At 34.7% G+C, this 26,974-nt stretch overlaps 1 protein-coding gene across 1 annotated transcript in view; it reads left to right on the top strand.

Moving 5' to 3' along the window:
* Window positions 1-26,974, top strand: part of SNAP91 (synaptosome associated protein 91) — a 94,683-nt gene that overhangs the window by 35,189 nt on the left and 32,520 nt on the right. Inside the window, exons 3-13 of the mRNA XM_058175744.1 lie at window positions 3-145; window positions 1,240-1,315; window positions 2,913-3,015; window positions 7,592-7,685; window positions 8,182-8,293; window positions 9,855-9,961; window positions 10,978-11,019; window positions 16,369-16,439; window positions 19,026-19,053; window positions 22,852-22,961; window positions 26,121-26,227. Of these exons, the coding sequence (XP_058031727.1) occupies window positions 3-145; window positions 1,240-1,315; window positions 2,913-3,015; window positions 7,592-7,685; window positions 8,182-8,293; window positions 9,855-9,961; window positions 10,978-11,019; window positions 16,369-16,439; window positions 19,026-19,053; window positions 22,852-22,961; window positions 26,121-26,227 (993 nt within the window). The remainder of the gene's footprint in view (window positions 1-2; window positions 146-1,239; window positions 1,316-2,912; window positions 3,016-7,591; window positions 7,686-8,181; window positions 8,294-9,854; window positions 9,962-10,977; window positions 11,020-16,368; window positions 16,440-19,025; window positions 19,054-22,851; window positions 22,962-26,120; window positions 26,228-26,974) is intronic.

Here is a 26,974-nt window from a genome sequence, read left to right on the forward strand (position 1 = left end):
AGACCTAATCCAGGCCACAAATGAGACGAATGTCAACATTCCACAAATGGCTGATACCCTCTTTGAGAGAGCGACAAACACTAGTTGGGTTGTTGTCTTCAAAGCCTTAGTTACAACACATCATCTAATGGTTCATGGCAATGAGGTAAGCATTTTAGTCCTCAAAGCTAATGGAAGGGATTGTTAAGAAAACCTGTGTTTGTCTCATAGACTCTAAAAAAAGAAAAAGTTATAGCAAGTAGTAAACATATCTGATACACTGTTAAGGCAGTATAAAATATTTAGGTTATGTGGGGTTTTCTGTATGAAAATGTTAGGGAATAAATTATCCACTCTGCTTACTGAAGGAGATAATTCTACCCCAGCGTTCCATGCAGTGGTGAAATTCAAATTTTTTTACTACGGGTTCTACGGGCAGGGTGTGGTGTGGTTTGGTGGGCATGGCTTGGTAGGCGTGGCAGGGGAAGGATACTGCAAAATCTCCATTCCCACCCCACTCCAGGGGAAGGATACGGCAAAATCCCCATGGGGGAAGGATATTGCAAAATCTCCATTCCCACTCCACTCTGGGCCCAGCCAGAGGTGGTATTGGCCAGTTCTCTGAACTACTCAAAATTGCCTGCGGGAAAGGGAAGGGAAGGAGATTTCTGGTGCTCCCTGCCAAATTTCCACAAAGAAAGTCAATGGGAAAGCTGGCAGGAAGTCAGAAATTGCTCTTGCTTCCACTACTTTTTTGCCTGCTGTTGACCATTCGTTATTTAGGTAACGAACTTTGAAATGATGACCCAACGAGACATGGGTTGTTTAGTATATGTTAGCAGTAATCTTGTTGTGTCAGTTTTGTTCAAAGAACCAATATGTTAACTGCATTTTACATATGACCAGGGGTACTTACTGACTGTATGTAAAATGCAGTTGTCTGTTAATTTTTAGATTAAAACTTGTCATGTGTTCAAATAATTCACTTCTAACCTTGGTATGTCTAACTACAACATGAATGGCTTAACTGTTTTTTTTAATATGGAAGGATTCAGTGCATATTCAGATTTGTGAACAGCCATCTGTGTCTAGGTAATTGTATATAAGCTGACACACATAACTAGAGATATGTACAAATTAGATATTAATTATGTAATGAAATACTTCATTTTTTTTTCAGCAGATATGAAATATGTTTAGAGATCTGTCATGAAAAAGGAAGAGAGATATAATTCATTTTATTGTTTTTCTCCCTCTTAGAGATTTATTCAATATTTGGCATCTAGAAACACACTATTCAATCTCAGCAATTTTTTGGACAAAAGCGGATCACATGGTAAGAAAAAACTATTCTCTTTATCAAGTTTAATGTGGTAGCTTATTTACAGAAAATAACACGAGCAGAAACAACATTTTTTTCATAGTTGTCTAGTTTTACATATTTAGATCAAAGCAAATATCACAGACTTAAACAGTAAAGGTTAAATTTATCTTTGCTCTTAATCTACATTTCTGTGTACTTTTCTGATCACACCAAAATAACCTTTCTAAGCACTTCGAGATACTGCCTCATTGTTACTTTAAGTCACAGTTGAAGTGATACAATGCCACTTTATTATTATTTTTAATAGCATTTTTCTTAAGAAAATCAACAAGGAGAAAACTAATCCTTAGTGTGAAGGGTGTGTGAATAAAAACTTACATTCTGGAAAGCAGGCTTTAATTTAATAAAGATTGTGTCATTAATATAAGTAAATTTTATTTGTATGTGTTTATGTGTTTGTTCCAGATATGGTTATCTGATATTGAATGAAGATAAAAATAAACGATAAAGTTGGATGCTTAATAATGAATGACCATTTTTGTTTAATAAGCAACAAAGAACTTATATCAGGCTCAATATTCTGCAAAGCATTGTTATAGTGATTCTTTGCTATGATGTCAGACCTAGGCAGTTTAGTGTAAGTTTCCAATTCCTGGTAAACATGTTTTGTTAAAAAAAAATCTGTAGGCAGCCTTACATCTGTTAATTCCTCTGAAATATGGTTTGGCAGGCTGTCACTTGAGGTTTGTTGATGTGAGTATCTTAAGAGGAATGTAGGTGCCTTGTTCTCTTAATGCAGAAAGGTTTTAACATACCACAGCCAGGTTAATTGGAAAAGAAACAGTGCAAAGAAAAAGTGAAAAGCAGGGAAAACCTTCTAAGATGAAAAGTTGTTTTTGATTCCTGAAATTTTAGTACTGTACTCTTTCCCCAAGGCTATCAACAAATATCAACTCCATATAGGATTCTATGAATTAAATCCTGGCAATGCAAAGACTGCATAATTCTATTAAGTATAATAGAATAGAATACGTAAGCCTCTCTCTGCTTCAAAACTTTATGAACACAGTGCAGAGCTAAGTAAAATTTTATAGGGATATTGATAGGAGAATTGTCCTCTCATTCTTTCATCATAGTCCTATCAATCATATACTGTAGCTTGTCTTTATTTTATCAGCATCCAATACACAGTGATCCAACAGTTGTTTTCTAGTTTAAGAGTTCTTTAGATCAGAATGTAAACAAGTGTTGCCTGTTATTCAAAACTATTGTATCTTGAAATTTACAAGATACTCTCTGCTCTCCCTTTGGGGGTTTATTAATGTGACCTGCTGTATTTAAAGAAGAGATTTGGGGAAATATTCATTGATTGAGAAAGAATAAAAAAACTATATATATTATACTAATACATTAGTAATAACTGATTCTTGGCTTGGTGTCAATAGCTAGGCAATTACTATACAAGTGAGCCCTCTATTACTTAGACTTTTAGGGTGGTTGGAATAATGACTAAATTACCCAGTAGGTTTGCATCATTAACATTATCATTTTTTCTCACTCTAATAAATTAATAAGTCAAAATTCTCCATGTTACGGTTGCTTTTTCTAGGATACGATATGTCAACTTTTATCAGGCGCTACAGTAGATATTTGAATGAAAAAGCATTTTCATACAGACAAATGGCATTTGATTTTGCAAGAGTAAAAAAGGGGTAAGCTGTCCTTATTTAGTATCAATATTGTCATTGCAATATAATTAATTAAATGTTGCTGTAATTTTTTCTGGTCCGGTCCGGTCCTATCCTATCCTATCCTATCCTATCCTATCCTATCCTATCCTATCCTATCCTACCCTATCCTACCCAACCCAACCCAACCCAACCAACCCAAACCAACCCAAACCAACCTAACCTAAATTGAATGTTGATGTAAATACATCTGACAGTGTCCTTTACTATATTGTACGATTCAATACAACAAATTGAATGTTGCTGTAATTATTTCTAACAATCTCCTTTTACTACTTTCGTGTTAATCATTAAAAAGGAGTCAAACTGAAAACGTGTTAAAAAGGGTCCTGGCATGCAAGTATTGCCATTTGTTAAGTATAACATAGGTTTTTTTCGTGTGTTTATCCAATAGAAGAGGGGTGTCAAACTTGGTTTCATTGAGCCGCATCAGAGATGTGTTTCACATCCCCGGGGTGGGGAGGGCAGGAATGTATGGCCAGGATGTGTTTGGCCAGAGTGGGCATGGCGAGCTCAACGTCACTTGTGTCGGGGCGCCTGTGGTGGCCCAAGCACTCTGCCAGCGAAAATGGAGCTCGGGAGAGCCACATGTAGCCCTCTCGAGCTCCATTTTCGCTGGCAGAGTGTTGCAGGAGGCTGTTGCAGCCAAAATGAGCTTGGGAAGGCAGAGGTACCACAGGCTGATCCTTCGCTGTTTTCAGGACAGCCCTGCGGGCCAGATCTAAGCACCCCATGGGCTGGATCCAGCTCCTGGTTCTTGAGTTTGACACACCTGCAATAGAATGTCTAAAGCAAGGGTCTCCAACCTTGGTAAATTTAAGACTGGCGGACTTCAACTCCCAGCTGAAGTTGGCTGGGGAATTCTGGGAGTTGAAGTCTGCCAAGCTTAAAGTTGCCAAGGTTAGAGACCACTGGTCTAAAGAGCCCAGCATTTTGCCAGGATTCTTGCCTTCTCTCACACCAAGTTCTGTTTAAAAACTGAATTCCTTCTCTTCCTCTCATTTTTTTTTCCTGACGATTTTAGTAGTAACATCTTTGATTTCTTCCTCCTCTAGTACTTGTATCTTGTTCCTCTCAACTTTTAGTCTTTTGAACTAAGTTGCTGCTTGGGTTTTAATGGCCATCAGAGCATTAAAGTAATGCTTAAAGAACACCCATCAGGAAGTAGTAGAACTGTGGCAATAAACTGACAGACATCCATTGTGCCTTTTTTGCCTTGTGAGGGAATGATGCATGCGTTATCAGATCTTATAATAATAATAATAAAAGAGTTGGAAGGTCTTCTAGTTCAACCCTCTGCCCAGGCAGGAAACTCTACACCATTTCAGACAAATGGTTATCCAACATTTTCTTAAAAATTTCCAGTGTTGGAGCATTCACAACTTCTGCAGGCAAGTTGTTCCACTGATTAATTGTTCTAACTGTCAGGAAATTTCTTTCTTCTAATTTCTTCTTAGTTCTAAGTTGCTTCTCTCCTTGATTAGTTTCCACCCATTGCTTCTTGTTCTACCCTCAGGTGCTTTGGAGAATAATTTGACTCCCTCTTCTTTGTGGCAACCCCTGAGATATTGGGACACTGCTATCATGTCTCCCCTAGTCTTTCTTTTCATTAAACTAGACATACCCAGTTCCTGCAACCGTTCTTCATATGTTTTAGCCTCCAGTCCCCTAATCATCTTTGTTGCTCTTCATCAAATAGGACTGCTTTCTCACTTAAGGGCATGTCTTTGGTGGAAGAGTCTCAGTGAAACAGTCTCTAGCTAAATTGGCTTTGAGGAAACTTGACTATCAGCCTAGTTTAAGAGATGATCTTTGTCAGGCACTCCTGCAAGCCAGATTTGCACCCAGCTCTTATAGAGAACATTGGACCATAGTTCCTGATGCAATCAGAAAGTATCTGAGTGTGTATGGAATAGATCACTGAAGGGTTCATTCCCTTATGATTTGTGGCCATATTTCATACAGGACTTATTTTTAACTAATGTAAGATTCTGCAACCACATTTGTGCGTTACCCAATGCTAATGGCCTATTAAAAATGGCTAAAGACTTTTTTGTTTGAAACTATTGTTTAGGCCAACATCAAAATTAGGGCCGGTTTAGCTCACGCTGGTAAAAGCCTGTTATTAAGAACACAGTAGCCTGCAATTACTGCAGGTTCGAGCCCGGCCCAAGGTTGACTCAGCCTTCCATCCTTTATAAGGTAGGTAAAATGAGGACCCAGATTGTTGGGGGGGCAATAAGTTGACTTTGTAAAAATATACAAATAGAATGAGACTATTGCCTTATACACTGTAAGCCGCCCTGAGTCTTCGGAGAAGGGCGGGGTATAAATGTAAACAAAAAAAAAAACAAAAAAAAATCTCAAGCGTTTTTTATGAGGTATAATATTACTCCCTTTTTTACTACCTATTCAAATTCAATTACCATTGCAGCTTCCCAGCTTTTAATTGAGTGTGCTGTAGCAAAAGCTCAAACCTTTGCTTGTCAGATGGACTCTCTCCCTTTCTAACTTCCAGGCTTATATGGCTATGTCCCAGTACTTTCATAGGGGAAAAAATAGTATTTTCCATCTTGCTCCCAGGCAAAACACAGGGACTTATTAAAGTCTTTCATGTTGGAGAAATTTCTGTTGCCAAGCAGCAGATTATACCTCTAGACACTCCGGAGATTACATATCCAATATGTTATTTTTTAAACTATTACTTTAACATATAAAAGATAAAGAAATCATGATGCAAAGAAGAAAGAAAAGGACTAAAATACAGAAGAACATACTCAGTTTTTAAATAGCAAATTAAATCCTGACCACATAGAATAATGCTAGTCAGCTTTTCCCTATAAATAATACAAAGTTAATTCATAAATGGAAAATAAGTCAATACCAGTTTATGATTTTAAATCGGTTTAATGTTACTTCCATTAAAATAAAACAATATATTGGCTATCCTCGGTGCACAATAAATCCAGAAATCAAATTCTAGTTTTTCAGCATATAGTTCAAATAGCATTCGTATATTGAACTTTATTACTGTTCCCAACATCGAATAAGTCAAATGGGACAATCATGAAACAAATCTAAAACATGCATTCTGTCATATATCACTTCCAAATCTATTGAAGTTGGAGAGCCACCCTTTGATAAATATCCCATCTGGTATACAAGATACTCATTCTTTTTATTCCAATTTTCTTGCAAATTACCAATATTAATTGTAGAATTGTAGAATAGAATTAGATGGAAGGGACCTTGGATAATGATAAACTTCAATTTTCTATAAAATTGAACTGCAGATTTAGGATCATTTGAAACTAAATTATGCTAAGTTAAAGTATTAAAATTTGATAGAGATTTCATAAAATGCTTTAAATCAGAAGGTTAAAATATATTTTAGATAAGTAAGTAGCTGTTTTGCTATTTTAAAAACAATCCAAATTCTTGTTCCAACAAAGCTAATGTTTGCTAGTAAGATGACAAACAAAATTAATATGTTTTTTGACCATGAAGATTTAAAAAGATCTACCTTGCTTTTTTCAAACTAGGATCATCCCAAATTCAATTTCTCATGGGAATAAGGAACAAATTTAAGCCTCATTCCCAGCTTCTAGTTTCTAATGCTGGAAAAATACATGCCTTTTACCTAAAACAAGAGCCAATCCATTGCAAAGACATTAAGAGAGGTCAAATATGAGTTGGGCTTAACAATTGAGCTGAAATTGGGAGAGCTAAGAGTCCCATCTTCATAAGTACCCATAAGTATCATGAGGACCCAGATTGTTGGGGGGGCAATAAGTTGACTTTGTAAAAATATACAAATAGAATGAGACTATTGCCTTATACACTGTAAGCCGCCCTGAGTCTTCGGAGAAGGGCGGGGTATAAATGTAAACAAACAAAAAAAAAAGTAATAATTTAGATAATGAAAACTGGGTGGTTTGCCTATTGCATAAACATTTTCTTATTACCTTATCTATCTGTTTTAAAATGAATTAACACAAGAATCCTTTTAAAGGTACATATTGTCTTGAAGTAATATTTATTATAATGTTTATTCTTCCTATAGACTTACAGGGATATTTAACCACCAGCTAATGTCGGTAATGATGTTTTCAGTTTTTGGCATATGCCAAGAGCTTGGCCACAGATTTTTTTAGATTTATTAATCAGATTAATACTCCTCTTGTGGCATTTGAGTTGCCATTAATATATTTGACTAATATTTTCCTTTTTTTCTTATGTTTTTACAAACCTTAATATGTTATATTGTTTCAGTACAATGATATTTACATAGTATTGATTGAAAATTAACAATTACTAGTTGATGATGATAATAAATACTTAGATACAATATTTCTTTTCCTTTATTTCCAGTAGTCTATCAATATTAATGGTAATTTCAGATGACCATATTACAAGCATAAGATTATTTGACTATTTCATCCAGAATTGAATATAATATTTTTTAAAAAGGCTGCAGATTGCCTCAAAGAATTTGTTATACAATAAGATGTATCAGTTGGGTTTGCTTTTGTTTCCTCAGAGCTGATGGTGTAATGAGGACGATGCCCCCGGAAAAACTACTGAAGAGCATGCCAATATTACAAGGGCAAATAGATGCACTTCTTGAATTTGACGTATGGGCTTATATTTTCCTTAAACTTTTATGGTTACAGAAAAACACTTCTTACTTTGAATATTAAAAAAAAACCCATGAAACATTTAACTTGTAAAAGGAAAGTTATTGTATTTTGTCAAGCTGTGGAAAAAAATAAATGGCTGAAGACTGAAGATTGTATTACCCTTTTGCGCTTCATTGAAGGTCACAACCAAGTGTCATCATTTCACCATTAATGTTACACAAACTTCAAAATGTTGTGCATTGATATTCAATTTCTTACTGGGTTTATCTAGATTTCATTATTTCTAACGGCCTAACCTGAGCTGTTCATTCTTGTAGTTTAGCATTGCTGAATTTACTGCATCTTCAGAAGCATACTTTCTGTTTAGACTTCTGTTTAGACTCCTTAATCTCAACAATAAATATATCTGCTAATGTTTTACATTGTGCCGAAAGAAAAACTAGTCTGAATGCTGTATGTTTATAATAATTCATGGGCTTTTCTTATACAGGTTCATCCAAATGAACTGACAAATGGGGTCATAAATGCTGCATTTATGCTTTTGTTCAAAGATCTCATCAAGCTTTTTGCTTGTTACAATGATGGTGTCATTAATTTATTAGGTATGTGATTATTTTCTGGATCTATGATTGTAGCCAGATTATTTTTGGTCATATTCTTTCAAAAGAAGACTAAATCTTTTCCCCCCAGAAATACTGTAATCTGACTGACTAACTAATCACAGGTGTGGAACATCTCTATGCTCAAGCACTTTAGCTAAGCAACTTGCATTAAGCAGTAAGAACCAGCACCGTTGCCAGCGTCATTATAGCAATAGCACTTACAGTAGTGGCCAAAATTGTGGAAACCTTTTGGGAAAAGTGTATTTTTGAGGTTTGATGGTTAATAACACCACTTTTTTTGGAGTTTCAAGATAATCATATTCCACTGTTGGAATGGCCTGGGAATAGCTCAGACCTTAACCCAACTGAAAATCTGTGGAGCTGACTAAAGAAACTTGTCAGTTAGAAGCGACCCAGCAATAAAACCCAGTTAATAGAAGCAATCATTCAATCTTAGTTTCACATTATAACAGTTGCAGAACTGAAAGACTTGTTTCGCTCCATGGGAAGACGTTGTAAGGCTGTAATTCATGCTAAAGGTTACCCAACTATTAGCTGACATGGTGAACATTTTTGTATATCTCGTTTTTCCATGTGTTTCACTTTTCTTCTTTATACTGTAACTGCTATTCTAATAGAAAATCCTTCATAAAAGTTATTGCATTACATTCTTGATTAAATTATTTTTCCATTGATGTATAATTTTATGGTACTACTCCAAAAAAAGTGGTGTTATTAGCTAGTTTTAGAAAATACACAGAGCTTTACAGCCCCCTCTAAGTTTACAGAGTCAGCATATTACTCCCCCCCACAAAATCTGGTTCCTCATTTTACTGACCTCGGAAGGATGGAAGGCTGAATCAACCTTGAGCCAGTGAGACTCGAACTGCCAAATTGCAGGCAGCTGGCCGCCAGCAGAAGTAGCCTGCAGTACTGCATTCTAACCACTGCGCCACCACGGCTTTTATTATTGTGGAAGAATAAGTCTCAACAATCCAGGTAGCAAATTCAAGGCAAAAGTCTTGTTTTGCTATTTTAAGGATTGAAGACTTGTTTTTTATTACAAACATCTGGCTGAGTCCAAATACTGTATTTAGTGATGCTTAGATAAGCACTTCAGCATACGCTTTTGGCAGTGTATTAATGAAGCAAACTTCCTATTTGGCACAGATCATCTTTTCATGTTTTTGTTCTTTCACTCAAATAAATAGCCCCTATCAGGAAAAAAAAAAGGTGTACCAAGTAAGTGGTTGCAAACACACTGTTAACTAAGGTTTTCTTTTTAAATTTACTGTTGATTTTGTCTTAGAAACACATTTTCCTGGGATTTCAGTTTAAAGAAAGAATTAAGGTTAGGGAATACTATAAAATAAAACTTGAAATTGGGATCATTCATAGAAGTTTGCTGGGTGGAATAGGACAAAAAACAAATCTGGCTTTCTGCCATCTTTTTAATAATACCACTTATGAAGATGATTCTTCATTGTGAAATGTCAAGTCTTCAGATGTTCTGCTTATGAAGAATACTAGAGATTGAGATTGTCAAATATATTTCTTCCAGAGAAGTTTTTTGAAATGAAGAAAGGACAGTGCAAAGATGCCCTTGAAATTTATAAGCGGTTTCTTACTAGGATGACAAGAGTATCAGAATTTCTTAAAGTTGCAGAGGTAAGTGAACCATTCATAGAAAGTATAATAGGCTGTAAATATGGCAAATATTCTTCAAGGTACTGAATTTTGTGAAAAAGACTGGAAAATGGTAGACATAATGATTATATTTAATGTCAGTTACACACAGTGTGTTGATTTGTGATTTAGCTAGTAGTGAATATTCCTAAAACGGAAAGAAATGGCAGTTAACTAAGGGAAGTAATCACCAGGTGGCTGGTTTTCAACATCCAATGTTTGCATGGTTTTTCAGTTGAATGCTTCATGGTACAGTATGTACAAAGAAATCCCAGAGACCTATGCCTCAAATTGTAAAAAATAAATAAATAAATAGAGATGTACTTGGAAGAATGTGTGAAAGAATTAACACTGTTACACAATCCAGAGATTAAAGCAAGCATAAGAAAAAAAATTCATCTAGATTTTGAAGATTTTGTTGTATTTGTTAAAGCTGCCAAACTCGAAGATGATTCTGAGTGACGTACAATAAGTCTAATAGATGTATTTAAAAAACAACTAAAAATCTTGGGATTGTTTATTATAAGATGGGACAGAAAGAAACTTGAAAATACACTTATTTGTTTAATTGATTGATTGATTAATATAACTTAAATAAAATTGGATTGCTAAAGTCTACAACAGGGGTGTCAAACTCGCGGGCCGGATGTGTCATGTACTGGCCACACCCACCCCTGTTTTAGCGAAAGGGGGAAAAGTTGTGATATGTCACGTGATGACATGTTGAGTTTGAGATCCCTGGTCTACAACAACAGACTTGCATTTGTTAAATCCCCAAAATGTCTGGGTTTTTTTGGTCTGGCTTATCTCAAAGGGCTATGTTCAGTCTTGAAAGCTTCTAGAAGTTTCTCTCTGTCAGATGATAATTAACTATGTTACACTTAACAATTCAGTTCACCTGTTGTTGCTTGATGATTTATATTGCTTTTTGGTTTGTGATCACAAATGTGAAACTTGAAACAATTTTATTTTCATTTCTTTCTTTCTTTGATCCACAGCAAGTTGGAATTGATAAAGGCGATATTCCCGATCTCACGCAAGTAAGTTGCATTCAGGTTGACAGTAGTTAAAGGTAACAGAAAAAATCTGTTCATTTAGTAAGCAACCTAAAAGTGTTAACTATTTTAAAGATATGCTTCCTGAAAATGGCAACCATTTTGATCATAGGTTTGTTTCTATACTAGGATTTCCAATTTTAGGCCATTTATTTAGGAAATTTTCATTTTTAGAGTATTTAGAGATATTGTATGTAATGAAGAAATCTTCGATTTTTTCCCTCCTTTCTAGAGATACAGTTTGTTCCCAGACTCTTGAGAGTGCAATGTCTATGCAGATTCTCAGTCATCCATGTCATGGTTGTCCCAAAGGTACTTTCTTTCAAAAGGCAAATGGGCTTTCTTGTTTTGCTTGAAGACATTTTGCTTTTCATCCAAGAAGCTTCTTCAGTTATGAAACCAGAACTGAAGAAGCTTTCAGAACTGAGGAAGCTTCTTGGATGAGAAACGAAACGGTTTCAAGCAAAAGAAGAAAGTCCAGTTGCCTTTTGAAAGAAAGCGCCTTTGGAAGGTCTGACAGTGCAAATAGTACACTTGAGAGAGGAAGTTCTTTAGGATTTTTACCCAGTGCTTTGACTTGGTCTATAACATCGCTTACTTTTTTTCTTTCCAAGGAAGAGATAGGTTTAGGGCAGGAGTGTCAAACTCAAGGCCCGGGGGCCAGATCCGGCCCATGGGGTACTTAGATCTGACCCACAGGGCTGGCCTGGAAACAGCGAAGGACCGGCCCATGGTGCTTCTGCTAGTGAAAACGGGCTCCCGAGCTCCACGGGGAGCTCCGTTTTCACTGGTAGAGGGTTGCAGGAGGCCATGGCAGCCAAAAATGGAGCTCTGGAACCTGTTTTCACTGGCAGAGCGCTTGGGCTACCACAGGTGCCCCCAACAGGAGTGATGTCAAGCTGGACACGTTCACCCTGGCCATGCCCACCTCACTCACACACACACACACACACACACACACACACACACACACCGAGGTCAAATACAACCCTGATGTGGCCTTCAATCAAATGGAGTTTGACACCCCTGGTTTACGGCTACCATAATAAAACTAATTGCTTATAAATTATTAGATGTAAAATACTTTGATACAAAGAAATGATAACTTTTATTCATATTTCTACTTTGTACATGAGTGCGATCATTATTTATCATTGCATTGGTAATATAGAGGGCTAATAACTACCTTTAAGATTTTGAAAATGTTATTTATTGCAAATATATTTTAGCAACATTTAAAAAACTTATGAAGTATGTTGCTGAACAAAAATAAAGTAGTTTCTGCAGAAATTTAACATAAGGATGACATACTTGCAAGCTTTATGATGGCGTCCTCTCAGTATAACAATTTAATATTTTGCATATAAATGAAACAGATTTATTTCTAATTACACATTACAGGTAGGTAGAATTACACTGACCTAACATTGCACAACTATAACAATAATCATTGGGTTTTTCCCAGTAATGTGCTAGAAATTGTATGAAGTACAGTAAATAAATTCAGCTACCATTCTCCCTTTTGCTTACTGTTTTTCTTTTGGCAGAATATATGATTATTGTAGCTTCAAATGAACATGAAGTATTTTATCTTGCTTTGGTTATAAATTTTCTTTTGTGCTTTTTCGTGATAATGCCCGATCATGGTTAGAAAGTGAGTGTTGGAAATGTAATCTTGTTTACATTAAAACCAAGAGATTTTGTAAATTCCTTAATCATGAATAAGGATATTTGTATTTTCCAGTTTTATATATTTTATATATCTTCCAGTATTTTAGTGCATTAGGGAATTGTTCAGGGGTTTAATTCAACACACTGGCCTTTTTAAGACTGGCTGTTGGTATTATATTCAGTAATGGAGAATTTGCAGACTTCCTCATCATCATCCATTGAGGACATAGTAGAATGCTCTTCACCCATAAAAGCCAATGCCATGACTTGATGCTTGCCTGTTGGCAGGCAGCTAAAGCAGTAGTTTAAAACAACTTGAAGTTTGAAAGCATTTGGCTTTAATTTAAATTACTTTTGTCTTATGCTTTCTTTTGGATAGCTTAATATCCATGCTGTTAAGTAGTATGAGCAGTTTTGAAAGTCCTTGTACATGATTTAGAACAGGTGTCAAACTCGCATTGTCGTCACATGACGCATCACAACCTTTCCCCCCTTCACTAAAGTGAGGGTGGGTGTGGCCAGTGCATGATGCATCCAGCCCCCGGGCTGTGAGTTTGACAGCCCTGATTTAGAATATAAACCATCTGTGTTTGCAGTTTCTTAAAAGTTTTTCTGAGGTTTCATAACCACAGATAGTGAAACATTCAGAATTAAAAATGGTTTCTGTATAAATGAATGAAACATGAACATAACTTGACTTTTGAATACATGTATAATCATATTGCACAGTTGATGATCTATTGTTATAAAAATAAATAAATAAATAATAGAATAATCATTTATTTTCCCTGAAGTCTGTTCCACCTAGTTAACTGCACATCTTTCAATTTGAACAGAATAAGTTAGTCGCTTTGATTAATGTTCTCTCTTGTTTTTAAAGTAATTTATTAGATTTCAGTAAGATGAGTAAAAAGTAAACAAGCAGGGAGAAAGGAAGTTAAAATGGTGGAAAAAGACAAAAAGCAAAATAAAAGTGCAGAAAGATCCCTTATCTGTTTGCAAGTAACATTTGACTTATTAAATAAAGGCGTAGTGTAATCATTTAATTACAAAAGTATTTTCCAAAATGGCCAGCTAGATGGCAGCACTTAGCTGACCTTGGCTGAACTCAAAAATCAAGCAAGGCAGACCAAATGGTGCTTGGATGGGAGAACACCACAGAATCCTAGATTAAGTTTAGATTGGAAAATTAAAAAACAAATAAACAGAGGCAGTGACAAACCAGTTCTATATTGTTACCAAGAGAAAACATGAATGTATCCATGACATCCTCAAGCATCAATATCCACTTGAGGAATACTTGGCTTCATCAATTCGTATAAATTCCATACACCAAACTTCCTGTGGATTAACGAATGGAGATTTCTGATTATGCTTTGAAGTAGTATAAAGGCTACTTTTGTTTTTAAATTATTTTATTTATATTCATTTAGAATAGAATAGAATTTTTATTGGCCAAGTGTGATTGGACACACAAGGAATTTGTCTTGAATTTATATATTTATTTTACTGTTAAATAGATAAGTTCTAACTATTTATCTAAACTAATAAACAGGTGTGTGTGTTCAAAAAATAGGTGCTTTATCAACACATTATGAAACAATAAAATCTTCATTATCTGTTTTGGTAAGATAAGAAGCATATTTCCTAATTATGATACATTTTATGATTTTGTATTCAGTATCCTATTAGTGCCTTCTTACATTTTCAGAAATGGCAGTAGACTATACTTCTTGACTGTTTTTCTGTCTTATGATGAAGAGCAGGATTTTTCAGTGATCCATTATGACAATATATTAAAGAAAACATATGTAATGCATATCATTATAGAGGAGAATGTGAAATATATTTCTTTAACATTTGGAAAAAAGGGATGTGTTGGCCATTATACCTTCTGCCAATTCTGAATTTGAAAGCCATTTATATAGCACATGGAAACCATCTCAGATAATGGACAAAAAGTTGACAGAAAAATTGAACATATGTCGATTTAATCAGACAATTCTATTTTAATTATGCCTTTATAAGTAATGGTTCTAGAAAAGCCCTGGCACAATCCTTAAAAACTAGTATTAGAGATCATGTGATTTGAGCCAGTGATTTATAGCTTGTAATTCCAGTTCATTACATATCCCTGAGAAAAATGATAAAAAAAGTTTTCACAGGGAAAATAGATTATTAAGTATAATCAGTATGAACCTATTGCTATCTGTAAGGCAGTTTACACTTACATTAAGAAACCTTTCTTGAGGCAGGACAACACATCTTTACATATTTTAAAAAATAATTTTATCCATACTCCAGGATTTCTTTTGTGAATCTAGATGATACCCTGGTCTTCCTCCAAGGTATACTTTGCAAGTTGAAGTTTGGATAAGGTTAGAAAAATTTGCATTAAATCTGTGGTGTATGTCCAGCTCTGTTGCAACTTGAAGGTAATTTGTTATAAATTAAACAGGTTCAGAAGCTATGTTGCTAATTTAATCCTAGCTACAATCTTTCTATATTGTTATGCCCAATTAAGTTTTCAATGGTTTAAATTTAATCTACTATTTAAAAACTCATAGTTATTGTTAAACTAAGTGATAAAAATGAAGAGTCATTTAAGGCCTGTACAATTGATGGACTTGTTCGTCTTGATGAAATGTAATGTGTATCTTACCTTATACTTGGGGAAAAAAAATTCTGATCACTGGAAATATGTTTATATAGGTATTACTTCATCTGAAAAAGCCAAATATACCCTTTGTTCTTACTGCACTTGGAGTCTTTTCTCATTTTAATAACAGCAAGAGCATGAATAGATTAAAACAGTACTATAAATATTAAGGGAGAGATTACTTAAATTGAATTTAATCATAATTGTAATATTAATGTTTGGATTTTTTGAAAAAATGTTTTTATGTTGGCTGACTAGAAAACTCCTATTTTATGATTCTTAAAAAAAATCAAAACATGCCCTGAGCAGGTCTGAAAAAATAATTCTCAAGAACGACATGAGTTGCTTTTAAGAAATATTCCGACCAGTAACATAAACTTTGAAGGATGAACTAAGTTTTATGAGAAACAGAATTTTGGTCACTAACCTTCAGGATTCAGAACCACTAATATGCAATGTGTTCTGTGTCTTATGGCCCTCCTTTATACTATTAGACATGAGAAAGTGGAAGTGTGTAGGCTTTGGTTAACATTACGGGGAGGACCACAAGTTTTATGTCCATTTTGGTGTATAGTTCCCTGTTGTGTTACAGATCTAATTCTACAGAGAACAATTGCCAGATTTTTCATTGAATATGTATTTTTGCATGCATGCATATATTTTTTGTAGAGATTAACATTGGTGCTATTAATAATGTTTAATATAAACCCATTCTGGTTTCAGTTTGTATTCCAACTAATAACCTCTTCCTTCAAAAAATGTACTTCCGCATAAGAGACAACCTATAGTAGCATGGAAGTTGTCTTTTGCACAGTTGTTTTATGCATTAAGTGGGATAGATGACAAATAAATTTAACAAACTAACAAATAAATAAATAGCATATCCATGCAAATAATTGATTCAAAGAAGAAGAAAAGACTCTGGAAATGCCGCTTGAGCTTTGTATCAATTGCTTTTTCTAATGCTCCTTGGGTTTAAATGTATTTTTTCATTATATTTTTAGGCTCCCAGTAGTCTTATGGAGACTCTTGAACAGCATCTAAATACTTTGGAAGGAAAGAAACCTGGGAACAAGTATGAAGATATTTTATAGATTGATCTAAAGAAGTTGTGGGGAGAGAATCCATTTATCAGTTTGAGCATTGCTTGGTGAAGTTTTTGGCTTCTTGCTAGAAAAAGCTTTGAGCGTTCATTATATAGTAAACATAAAACAGGATCTCAATTGGTGATTATAATAAGCCGCATGTATCTCTCTGTTCCTGAACTTCTCATTGTCTAGTGATAGCTTTATTGCTTGCCACTTATTGAAGGAATATTAGCAACATAGAGCTTCTGTAGTATCTATACACATACTTCTTCACGCGAACACACTGTCTCCAGTCTTCCTTTCAGAATGGGTGGTACATATATGTATTGTGAGACTATTGCTTACCGGTTGGTATGAAGCACCGTATATTATTGGTTTTTCCTGGGCAGCAAAAATGGTATAACCATCATGTTTCCAGCTGATGAAAGAAGCTGTAATGGAGAAACACTGAGAAGATGTGTGCTAATACATGTGGTATATTTGACCATGTAGGATTGCAACTGTAAATATTTACAGATATTATAAATGAGTAAAATAGATAGAAATTTGTAGCTTGTATCAGTGGGTTCCTTCAGTCACAAAGTGCACTTGGAACTTGGCTCTGTCACTTGGTACATTAAAGAAACTAGATGTATTTATGAGATTATATAAAATTAATACAGGATATTGCTTCCTTTTCATCTCTGCATTTTTTGCACATTCCAAAATCAATTACATGATGTTAATTCAAAATCCAAGATCTGGCCTTCGTGTTGCACAGAAATTATTGTAATATGTCTGAATATTATAGGTAGCCTAATACCATCCGGTTAAGTTTAACCAAGTTTGTAATCCTAATTAATGTAAGGCCAACAAAACTCAACAGAATATCCTCCTGAGTATACATGCTACAAATAACCACTTTTTAAGCTAACATATAAAGTTCCTCTAAGCAGACGTTTTTGGTCTGCATTTTATCATCCAATGTTAGTAGTGATTGAAAGAAATTAAAATAGGCTGACATTAACTGATCTTGTTTTTCTGTATCCCTCTCTTTTATTTGCATAATGGATCTTTTGCCATTTAGTGATGGGTAAGTAACTTAACACACTAATGTGTCTGCCTGTGTGTATTTTGCATCAGTCTCTTTAATGAAAGCTTATATTTTATGAATATTAGTTTCTTACCAGTAATTGGCATGCTGTTTTGGAACTCTGGAAAATGAAATGCCTGTGAAGCACAATGGTAATTTTCATGTTTATAGTATTTATGAAAATATAATTTCTGTTCTAAGAAGATAATTAACTGTAAACTCATACTGTTAGCTAAATTGTTACATGGTTTACCAGCTCATTGATTTTATTTAGCTCCTTGCAGTAAACCATAAAAAGATTAATCTCCTATAATGCTTTGAATATGTGATAAGAGCCCACATTCAATCATTTTAATAAACTATTCAAAATCAAAGAAGTTAAAGAAACTTTTTTTGAAGATTTGGGTGACAAGTATTGATTGAATTTTGTTTGGAATGATAAGACTCTAATTTATGAGTTGGATTTAGGACAAGGTTTATATATATAGAGAGAGAGGATGGACAGTTCAGAAATATGAAATTATATTGTATAGATATGAATACAAATATATGTAGTACTACATGTATAATATTTTAAGATTATAAAACTACACAATTCACAGAATTGAAAAATACATTTTTATACAGCTAATTGCTACAAAATTATTAATTTACTTTAAAATATAGCCATATCAAGATAGATAGTATTAGCCAAGGTTTCCTGAAGAGCTAAATTAATATTTGGACGAGAGACTACAACATTAGGAAGGTAAGAGTAACAACTAAAAAACAAATTCTGGAAAAAACAACAACAGCAAACTCCTTCTGTACTGTTGCCAAAAATGCTGCATGTTGATGAAGTTACTAGGAATGAATCTGTACATGTAAGGGACTATTTTTTAAAAAACGTAGCTCTAGTTGTAACGAAATGTAAAACTAAAAATGAAAACCAAGCTAGTGAATTCTGAGAATACAGTAACTCTTATTTTTGGTGACACCATCATCATTTGCAATTAAGCAAAATAATTTAAGTCTTGTGATGACCTTGCCTCACTGTTTCAGTTAGGGCAATATTTTTTAAGAAAAAAGCAGGGATGAGATTAAGGTTCAGAGTACATATTTAAGTCAGCTTTTTCTGATCTGAAGTACAACCAACAGTTTCCTTTATCTTTTTATCATTTTCATAGGCACTTATATCATGATTTGCCATGATATCCAAACAGATCAATTAATTTCACATTTTAACCATGTTATTTAAAGTGAAATTATCAAAGAATATTTCAAATCTTTTCTTCCATTTTAAAAAAGAGCAGTGAAAAAAGGTTTAGAAAGAAACAAGTTGTCCCTATTTTTAATATGTTTTCCCATCTGTTTTTAAAATGAAACATTTGTTTTACAATTGCATAGGCCATCACTATTGTTTAAAATCATATTTATACATTCTGCCAGATTTTTCTATGAGTTTACAACTAGCAAATAAAGTCTGTTCCTGAATCATATTTTCTTAATTTAATTCTTCTAGGTCTGGTGCTGGTTCCCCTTTGGGCAAGGTAATCTAAAAATTGATATTAGTAGTTGAGTCTTCAATTAAGTATGTAAACTGGAAAAGTCTTGTGCTTCATAAGAATGTATAAAATCGATATTTGATCTCTTCTAGTTTACATCCTACACACCTATATTGGTTTTCATTTCTATGTGAAAAATATTACACAGATATCTCTTTCCACTATGGCTTCTTTCCAAAGGATTAAACTACAGAATCAAACGTAAGCATGTATCCATAGGAAATCAATTGTCCGATAGCCCCAGTGATATAGATGTGATTTGAATCATATTTTTATGTCTTTGAATCATATTTTTGTCAGCATGAGTTTCAGATTACAAAAGCACTGAATGAATGGTGATTACAATTAGTCATCAAGGTTCTCGGCATCCCAGCCTACTTGCAGTCATGAAATTACAAGATGGCACTTACGTCAGGTTGCTAAGCACCCTGAAATCATGGGATCATCATTTGCAACCTTCCATGCCAGCTTCTCTAGAAAGCCAATGAGGAAGCTAGTAGTTGCTGGTGTAGATCTCCCCCACCAATGCTTCATCTACAGTACCTCTGCATTCACACTGTGTTAGCCACATGTGTAGAGCAATGTCATGGGGTGGCTTCTACTTACCTTTACTACTGGTTTGCAGTGGGATCGTGCACGCAAGCTCGCTTCGCTCACACACGTGCAGAAGTGCAGAAGCTTCCTGATGATGGGGTCAGTAGGCGAAGCCTATCCCTGGTTTTACTACCGGTTCGGAAGAACTGGTCTCAACCGGGGGCAACCCACCACTGCAATGTACCCTCCCTGATCAAATGCAGCACAAGTTGCACACCCTTGCACATCTTCTCCGACACTCTCAAAAGTAAGATATAAGGACTACATGAGTGCAGTGAATTTACGAGTGAATTTACAACCACCAATTATAAGGGGGGGGAAATGTACAATGATGGATTTAATCATACTATGCTGTCTTGTCTTTCACCAGAATCACCTTAGAATTTAGACTGCTATTTTTTAGGGCATAGGAAATTGAAAATAAGTGGCTGGCGAAATGAGTATTACTAACTGCACATGATACAGCTAAGAAATCTGCCTTGGATGTACACAAATCATTGTGTAATGAATACATTCACACAACATGCTAAGCCATATTGGGATTTGACTTAATGTGAAGCAGGACTTGGACTATAGTGGACCCAGAGTTGGGTTCTGTAGTCAGCACAGAATTGCTTCTTTGTCAGGTGTAAAAAAAAAAACCAACAAAAAAGGGAAAGAATTGCCTTATGTGTGACAATTTCGAATCCAATCCAAAGAAAATTACTGGGCTAGAATAGGTGGATGAGGAGCCAGCAGACTACTACTTTGAGCAATGGATATGTTTGTCTGTGGTATTTGTAATTGTTCTTCCTGACAGCTATTTTGTAATAACGCTTGTGATCTATTTTTCACATTACAAATGTACCCTTTTTAAAGTAACTAAGTAACTTCCATGCTCATAAGCTCTTCTGACAACCTATTGGACATGTTGAAGGTTATATTTTTAAAGGCTTTTTAAAAATTTATTCTACATGAGGTTTCTTGCATGATTTAACTTTGAAAATAATTTAATGGAAAATTTTCCTGCTGTGAAGCAAAAATGTGAAACATTGTGGTTTCTTGGACATTTCCTAGTTACTATAGATTTCAAATTTGACAGCTTTGAGGTTGCTGGCCGAGACTGATTTGGCAATAGAATTTTTACATAAGGTTGGAAATACTTCTCAGGATTAAATCTAAGACTGCCTTCCCACTAATCCATTTTATGATGATTTCATAGCAGACTCTTTTTATAAAAACCCGTGCTGTCTTTTATCAACACTGTGCAGTTTTCCTAACAGCCAAATATAAATGCAGAAGTATATTTAGTATTGAAATCCCTAGAGTGCTCTCGGTAACAGACGAAACAAAAACTGAATAATTTTAAAGAGTTACAACCCAGTTGAAAAAAAATCAACAAGAATAATCAGTAATTCAAAGGTTTGCAAACAAATATTTTAATTTCTTTCCTAAAGGCAAAGTAAAGGTTAGTGTTTTATAGCTCTGATATGATGATTGAAGGTTACTGCCATATCCTAAACAAGGGGACTTCTGAAATTAGATGAAAGATCTATGGTAGGCCTTTCTCATCACACTTAATGTTTTATATAGTACACAAAAGCCTGTCTTACAATGTTTTATTCAACATTCCAGAATCAAAGGTACTATTGCTGTCCATTAGCTGCCTGACAAACTGTCAGCATGCAAATTTCTGTCCAAAATATTTTATATTAACAAAATTTTATAAACAAAATTTATAAAATACACGGGGTTGTCCAAATTTTAATATATACACTGAATACATTTTTTCCCCAGAAAAGATCTCAGCGGGACTTTAATTTTATCATATCTACTATGATAAAGCCAACTTTTAAAATGGACTTAGCTTTGAAGCCTTTAAATAAGGCATTTATTGTATAGAGATTTATATTCCATACAAACTCACTCTCTGTCAGGAATGTACTGTTTTTGTTTTAAAGGGTAAAATGTATGTGAACTCTTACAGCAAAGGAGCATTCTTGGGGGAAAGATATACTGCTAATATCTTTTCCTATGTGGATCTTGACAAAATGCCAATTTTTGTGCTGGCCAGGATATTTGAGATCTTACTTAGTCATTGATCCCCAGATAATGCTGAGCTGTGAGCAAAAATTCAACGGACGTGTTCAGAGCAGCCTTTTTGAAATGCTTTTCATACTGTAATTCCTGTTTTGGCTCTTGATTCTTTAATATTAGCCTATGTGCTCTGTTCCTTGAGGGCTATCCAAAATAATAAAATAATTTTAAAATGGGATGGGTTTTTATAAAGCTAGTTTGAAGTTTATTGCATAATGATTAAATAGTGTTTACTTAAGTCAAACTTCATGTTACTCTTGTGATATTACTGAAGAATTTTTGAGAGAGCTTGTGCAGGCTTGGAAACTTCCTATAAAAATAGGAATATTTTAACTTTTTGTTCCCCATTAAAATCTGCATATATTTTCAGGCTTTCCTTCCATCTGAGGAAGGAAAGCTAAGTATTAGCTTGCTGGGAAGTGGATCTAAAGGATGTACTTTTCTTGTATCCTACAGACTTTTTTCTCATCTCTTTTACTGCTCTTTACCCTGTTTTTCAAGCTGCTTCACAAGAAATTACTAAGGATATAATTTTAAGAGGAGTATTTAGTGAACTTCTCCCCCCTCCCTATTCACATTTATCCTTTTAACATTTAAAATACAGATGTAAATAATTCAACTTAGTGAAACCGTGTTTCCCCGAAAATAAGACCCTGTCTTACATTTTGTTGAACCCTGAAATAAGTACTTGGCCTTATTGCCATGTGCTCAAAAACCCGATTGGGCTTATTATCAGGGGATGTCTTATTTTGGGGGAAACAGGGTATGTAAGTACAATGTGTCATACAAAATTACACCTTTTTTTAATTAAACAGGGCTAAACAGATGAAGTAATCCTGGTATCGACCTGGAAAAGGGGAGTAGGGAGTACCAAATACCAATAATTAACAGAAATGGTTAATACTTTAGAAAGACTTCTTTTATGATAATAGGATGTTTAATGTTTCTTTAGCTTCCCTTTTAACAGGAAATTAAATAGATCTAGTTTATGTTATTTTTTTATTTATTTTTTGTAAGCTGCCCAGAGTCACTGAGAGTGAGTGAGTGGCCATATAAATTTTCTTAAATAAACAAAATAAATTTGGTATATCCTAACCAGCTCTTCTTTTCCAGTCTTCTCCAGCCACAACGGTTACATCTCCTAATTCTACCCCAGCAAAAAGTATTGATACATCTCCACCAGTTGATCTTTTTGCAACATCTTCAACGACGGCTCCAATCAGGTTAGTTTGGTTGTACAATAAATACAATACTTACTTTTAAAACATTTGGTACAGGTAGTCATCGACTTAAAACAGTTGATTTAGTGACCATTCAAAATTACAAAGGGCATTGATAAAAGTGATTTATAACCATTTTTTATGGTTACAAGCTTTACATCATCCCCATGATCACGTAATCTAAATTCCGATACTTGTCAACTGGTTCATACTTATTGCAGTGTCCCGAGGTCATGTGATTACCTTTTGTGACCTGACAAGGAAAGTCAGTGGGGAAAAATTTAAAGTAATAACTGATGAGATGTCTGAAATGAAAGAGCAGATATCAGAAATTCAAGTGGGAAATACAGAAGTTAAAGAAGGATTTGTAATGGCAGTATGAAGTTTGGCAACGAATGTGATTTTATTGGAGGAGGAGGTTGAAGAAATTAAGCAACATAATTTAAAATTAGAAAATAAAATGGATGAATTTCAAAGTAAAATGGAAAAAACAGAGGATGAAATAGTTTTGATACAATATAGAAATATGGAATTTGCTCTTAGAATTCGAGGTTTGAAAGAAAATAAGGAAGAGAATTTAAGGGAAATTTTTTCTGAAGTATTTGCTGAGATATTAGCAGCTCGTCCAGCAGATGTGGCTTATCAAATTGATAAAATATATCGTGTGAATTCTTGGATAGCAAGGCAAAAAAAGTTGCCAAGGGATGTTGTTATTTATTTTACAAACAGAACAGTGAGAAATCAGATTTTGCAAGCTTCATATAAGGGGGAGAAGATTCAGATTGCTGGTCAAGATATTTTGATATTAAAGGAAATTCCACCAAAAATGTTAAGGGCTAGGAAGGAATTTGCCTTCCTGGTGAATGAACTTAAAAAACATCAGATTGAATATAGATGGGATATTCCAACTGGTATAATAGTATATTATGCAGGGAAAGTATATCGTTTCAATACGGTTGGAAAAGCAAGAGAATTTTATGTTGAGGTATTAAAAGTTGGAAGTCTTCCCCCATTGGAAGCTAGAAGAAGGGAGGCTGAAGTGAAGGAAGAGAAGTGAAGCAGGTACAAGAACAGATTGTGATGGAAGAAGATTTATTACAAGTGTTGGAAATACCTACGACGGGTTTAGATTCAAAAGAACAAAGGCTGACAAGAGCTGCTGCTAAACGCAAGGAACAAGAGATGAAGGCACAACAACAACTGGCAACTACTACAACGGAAACAGTGGGAGGAGCAAGGCCTAAAGTAAAATGTGATCTGCGGCTGGTGTTCCAAAAGTTTCCTATCTTGGAATGTTAATGGCCTGAACTCACCGTAGAAGAGAAGGAAAGTATTTCATTATTTGAAACAATTTAAAAATGACATTACCTGTTTACAAGAAACACATATTAGATCTTGCTAAATGTTGGAGATGCGATTGTGAAGATGCTACTTATTACCATATATGGTGGACTTGTAAAAAAGTTAAAGCATTTTGGATTAAAGTATGGTGGATCATGCAGAATATTTTGAAAAGAAGATTAAGTTTATTCCGCAGTTCTTTCTACTAGGAATAATTATGGACTACAGCTATAGAGACTAAATTGATTTTGAACTTAATAACAGTCGCAAGACTTTTGATTGCTCAGTATTGGAAGAAAGAAGAATTACCTACAATCAAGAATGGACACTCAAAGTATCAAATCTGGCAGAGATGACAAAATCTCTGCTTACTTGAAAGACTATACACTAGAAAAATATATTCTAGAATGGAAAATGTGGATTGATTATATTTAAAATAAGTATCAGATAAAAAAAAATATTGAATAGCATATGAGTAAATTTAGGAAATATTTTGTATTAGATATATTTTTGAAGGAGAGGGGAATTGAGAGTGTGACTAAGTGTGGTGTGACTAGAGATTATAATTTAGGAATTATTTTGGATTATGATTGTTAGTTTTGATACCCTGCATTTTGTTCTGGGAAGTCGGGGTGGGGGGTAAGGGGGAGGGGAATTGGGGGGGTTTTGGTAGAGATGGAGTGATGGTTAATGTACAGGGATTATTGAAGAAATATAATTAATGTAGGATCGGGTCTGCATAGTTACCATTTTAGAACGGTGAAGAGGGAGAAAAGAGAGAGTAGGAGGTAGGAAAGAGGAGAAGAGGAAGGAAGAGGGGTAGAAGAGGGAGAAGGAAGGTGTAGGGTGGAGGGAGGAGCGGATGTAGATAAGAGAAGGAGAGGAAGGTTTGGAAAGTAAAAGAAGGTAGAAGAGGGAAGAGTGTTAAAAAGGGGGGTGGTGACTGGGCAAGCCCGACTAATTGTATATAACTGTACATTGGATGAATTATTTGATATGATTGTAAAAATAAAACTTTTTATGAAAAAAAAAAAGAAGGGGGAAAAAAAAAAGGAAAGTCAGTGGGGAAAACAGATTCACTTAACAAGTAACAAGTGTTACTAAGTTAACAATTGCAGTGATTCACTTAGCAACTGTGACAAGAAAGGTAGTAAAATGCAGCACAACCCACTTAACAAATGACTCACTTAACAGAAATGTTGGGTTTCATTGTGGTCACTACTTACAAGATGTTATAAAGTGTGTTTATTCTTGTGTTTCTGTTAAATTGGTTCGATGATAGAAGACAAAAGTTTATATAAATGTGTTGCAGGCAAAAGCCAAAACATGTATGTGCAACTTAGAATAGAATAGTATTTTTTATTGGCCAAGTGTGATTTGTGACAAGGAATTTGTCTTGGTGCATATGCTCTAAGTGTACATAAAACTTCAATGTACAGATCATAATCACCCTCAAAACTTAATGTTTCTCTTTCAGAGGGAGAAGAACAGAGCCCAGCAGGCTGTAGACCTACCTTATTCCTACAAAATGTCCTACAAATACTTTCTGCCTGATAATTTTGTGGAATGTAGATTAATAATGAGTAAATGAGCTTTATCGATCTAGAAATTGTGACTTTTGAAGCCTAACTTATCTGGAAAACACTTATTTGGGGAAAGTTGATATAAGATCACAACAATTTGTACAGTTCTAATTATATTCTTGCATGTGCCATTACTTTTGTTTAATTCTTGCAAACGAATTCACAGGACTTCAAAATTAGTTTTATGACTTTTATTCAAATACTTTTTGGTATCCCCCCCCCCCCCGCTGTTCAATAGTGCTTCTAAGCCCTCCAGTGATCTTCTAGATCTTCAACCAGATTTCACATCTGGCTCCGCACAAGCAGCTTCCGCAGCTCCCACTGGTGGAACAACTTCATGGGGAGGTAAAACCTTTATGATTTTAGTTCTCTAAAACTTAATTTCAGAATAAAGCTGGAATGCTGACCATGCTTTCTTAATCCACCTTCTTATGTCTAAGACTATTTGTGCTGATTACAGCAATTTTGTAAATTGGATTTTCTCAGTCATTCAGGCCTCCAGACGTGTTAGAGTACATCATTCCTACCTACCAGCCAACACAACTAAGAGGTCTAACACCTCTAGAAATCTCCAGTTTGAGGGGGGAAATATCATTATAATGAATTTTAAAGTTTCACCCTTACAACATATTTTAATTTCAGAATAATATTTTTGAGTTCAATTTGTACTGACGTTATTCCATTGTATGTTTCAAACAAATGTATCCTGAAGGTTTTGTTTCATGAATCAGCCTATAGTTAAATGTGTTTCTCATTTTACATTTCATTGGCCTATAATCAAAGCACTATATTCCTAATTCTGTTGGGTTTAATTTTCTCCTTCTACAGAAGGAATTTGATATTTTAAATTTGAACATTTTAAATTGCCATTCAAAATGCAGGAGGTTGGAAAGTACAATGGAGACTGTTGGAACTCAGAACATTTTTTTAACATCTATTAAGAATATCGAACCTGTCATAAAACCAACAGGACACACAGATTTTAGTCATTTAAAAATAGCATTTTAAGCAGAGGTGGTTTTCAGCAGGTTCTGTCCAGTTCTAGAGAACCGGTAGCAGAAATTCTGAGTAATTCGGAGAACTGGTAGTAAA

Source organism: Ahaetulla prasina, chromosome 1 (genome assembly GCF_028640845.1).
Source record: "Ahaetulla prasina isolate Xishuangbanna chromosome 1, ASM2864084v1, whole genome shotgun sequence".
Lineage (NCBI taxonomy): Eukaryota > Metazoa > Chordata > Lepidosauria > Squamata > Colubridae > Ahaetulla > Ahaetulla prasina.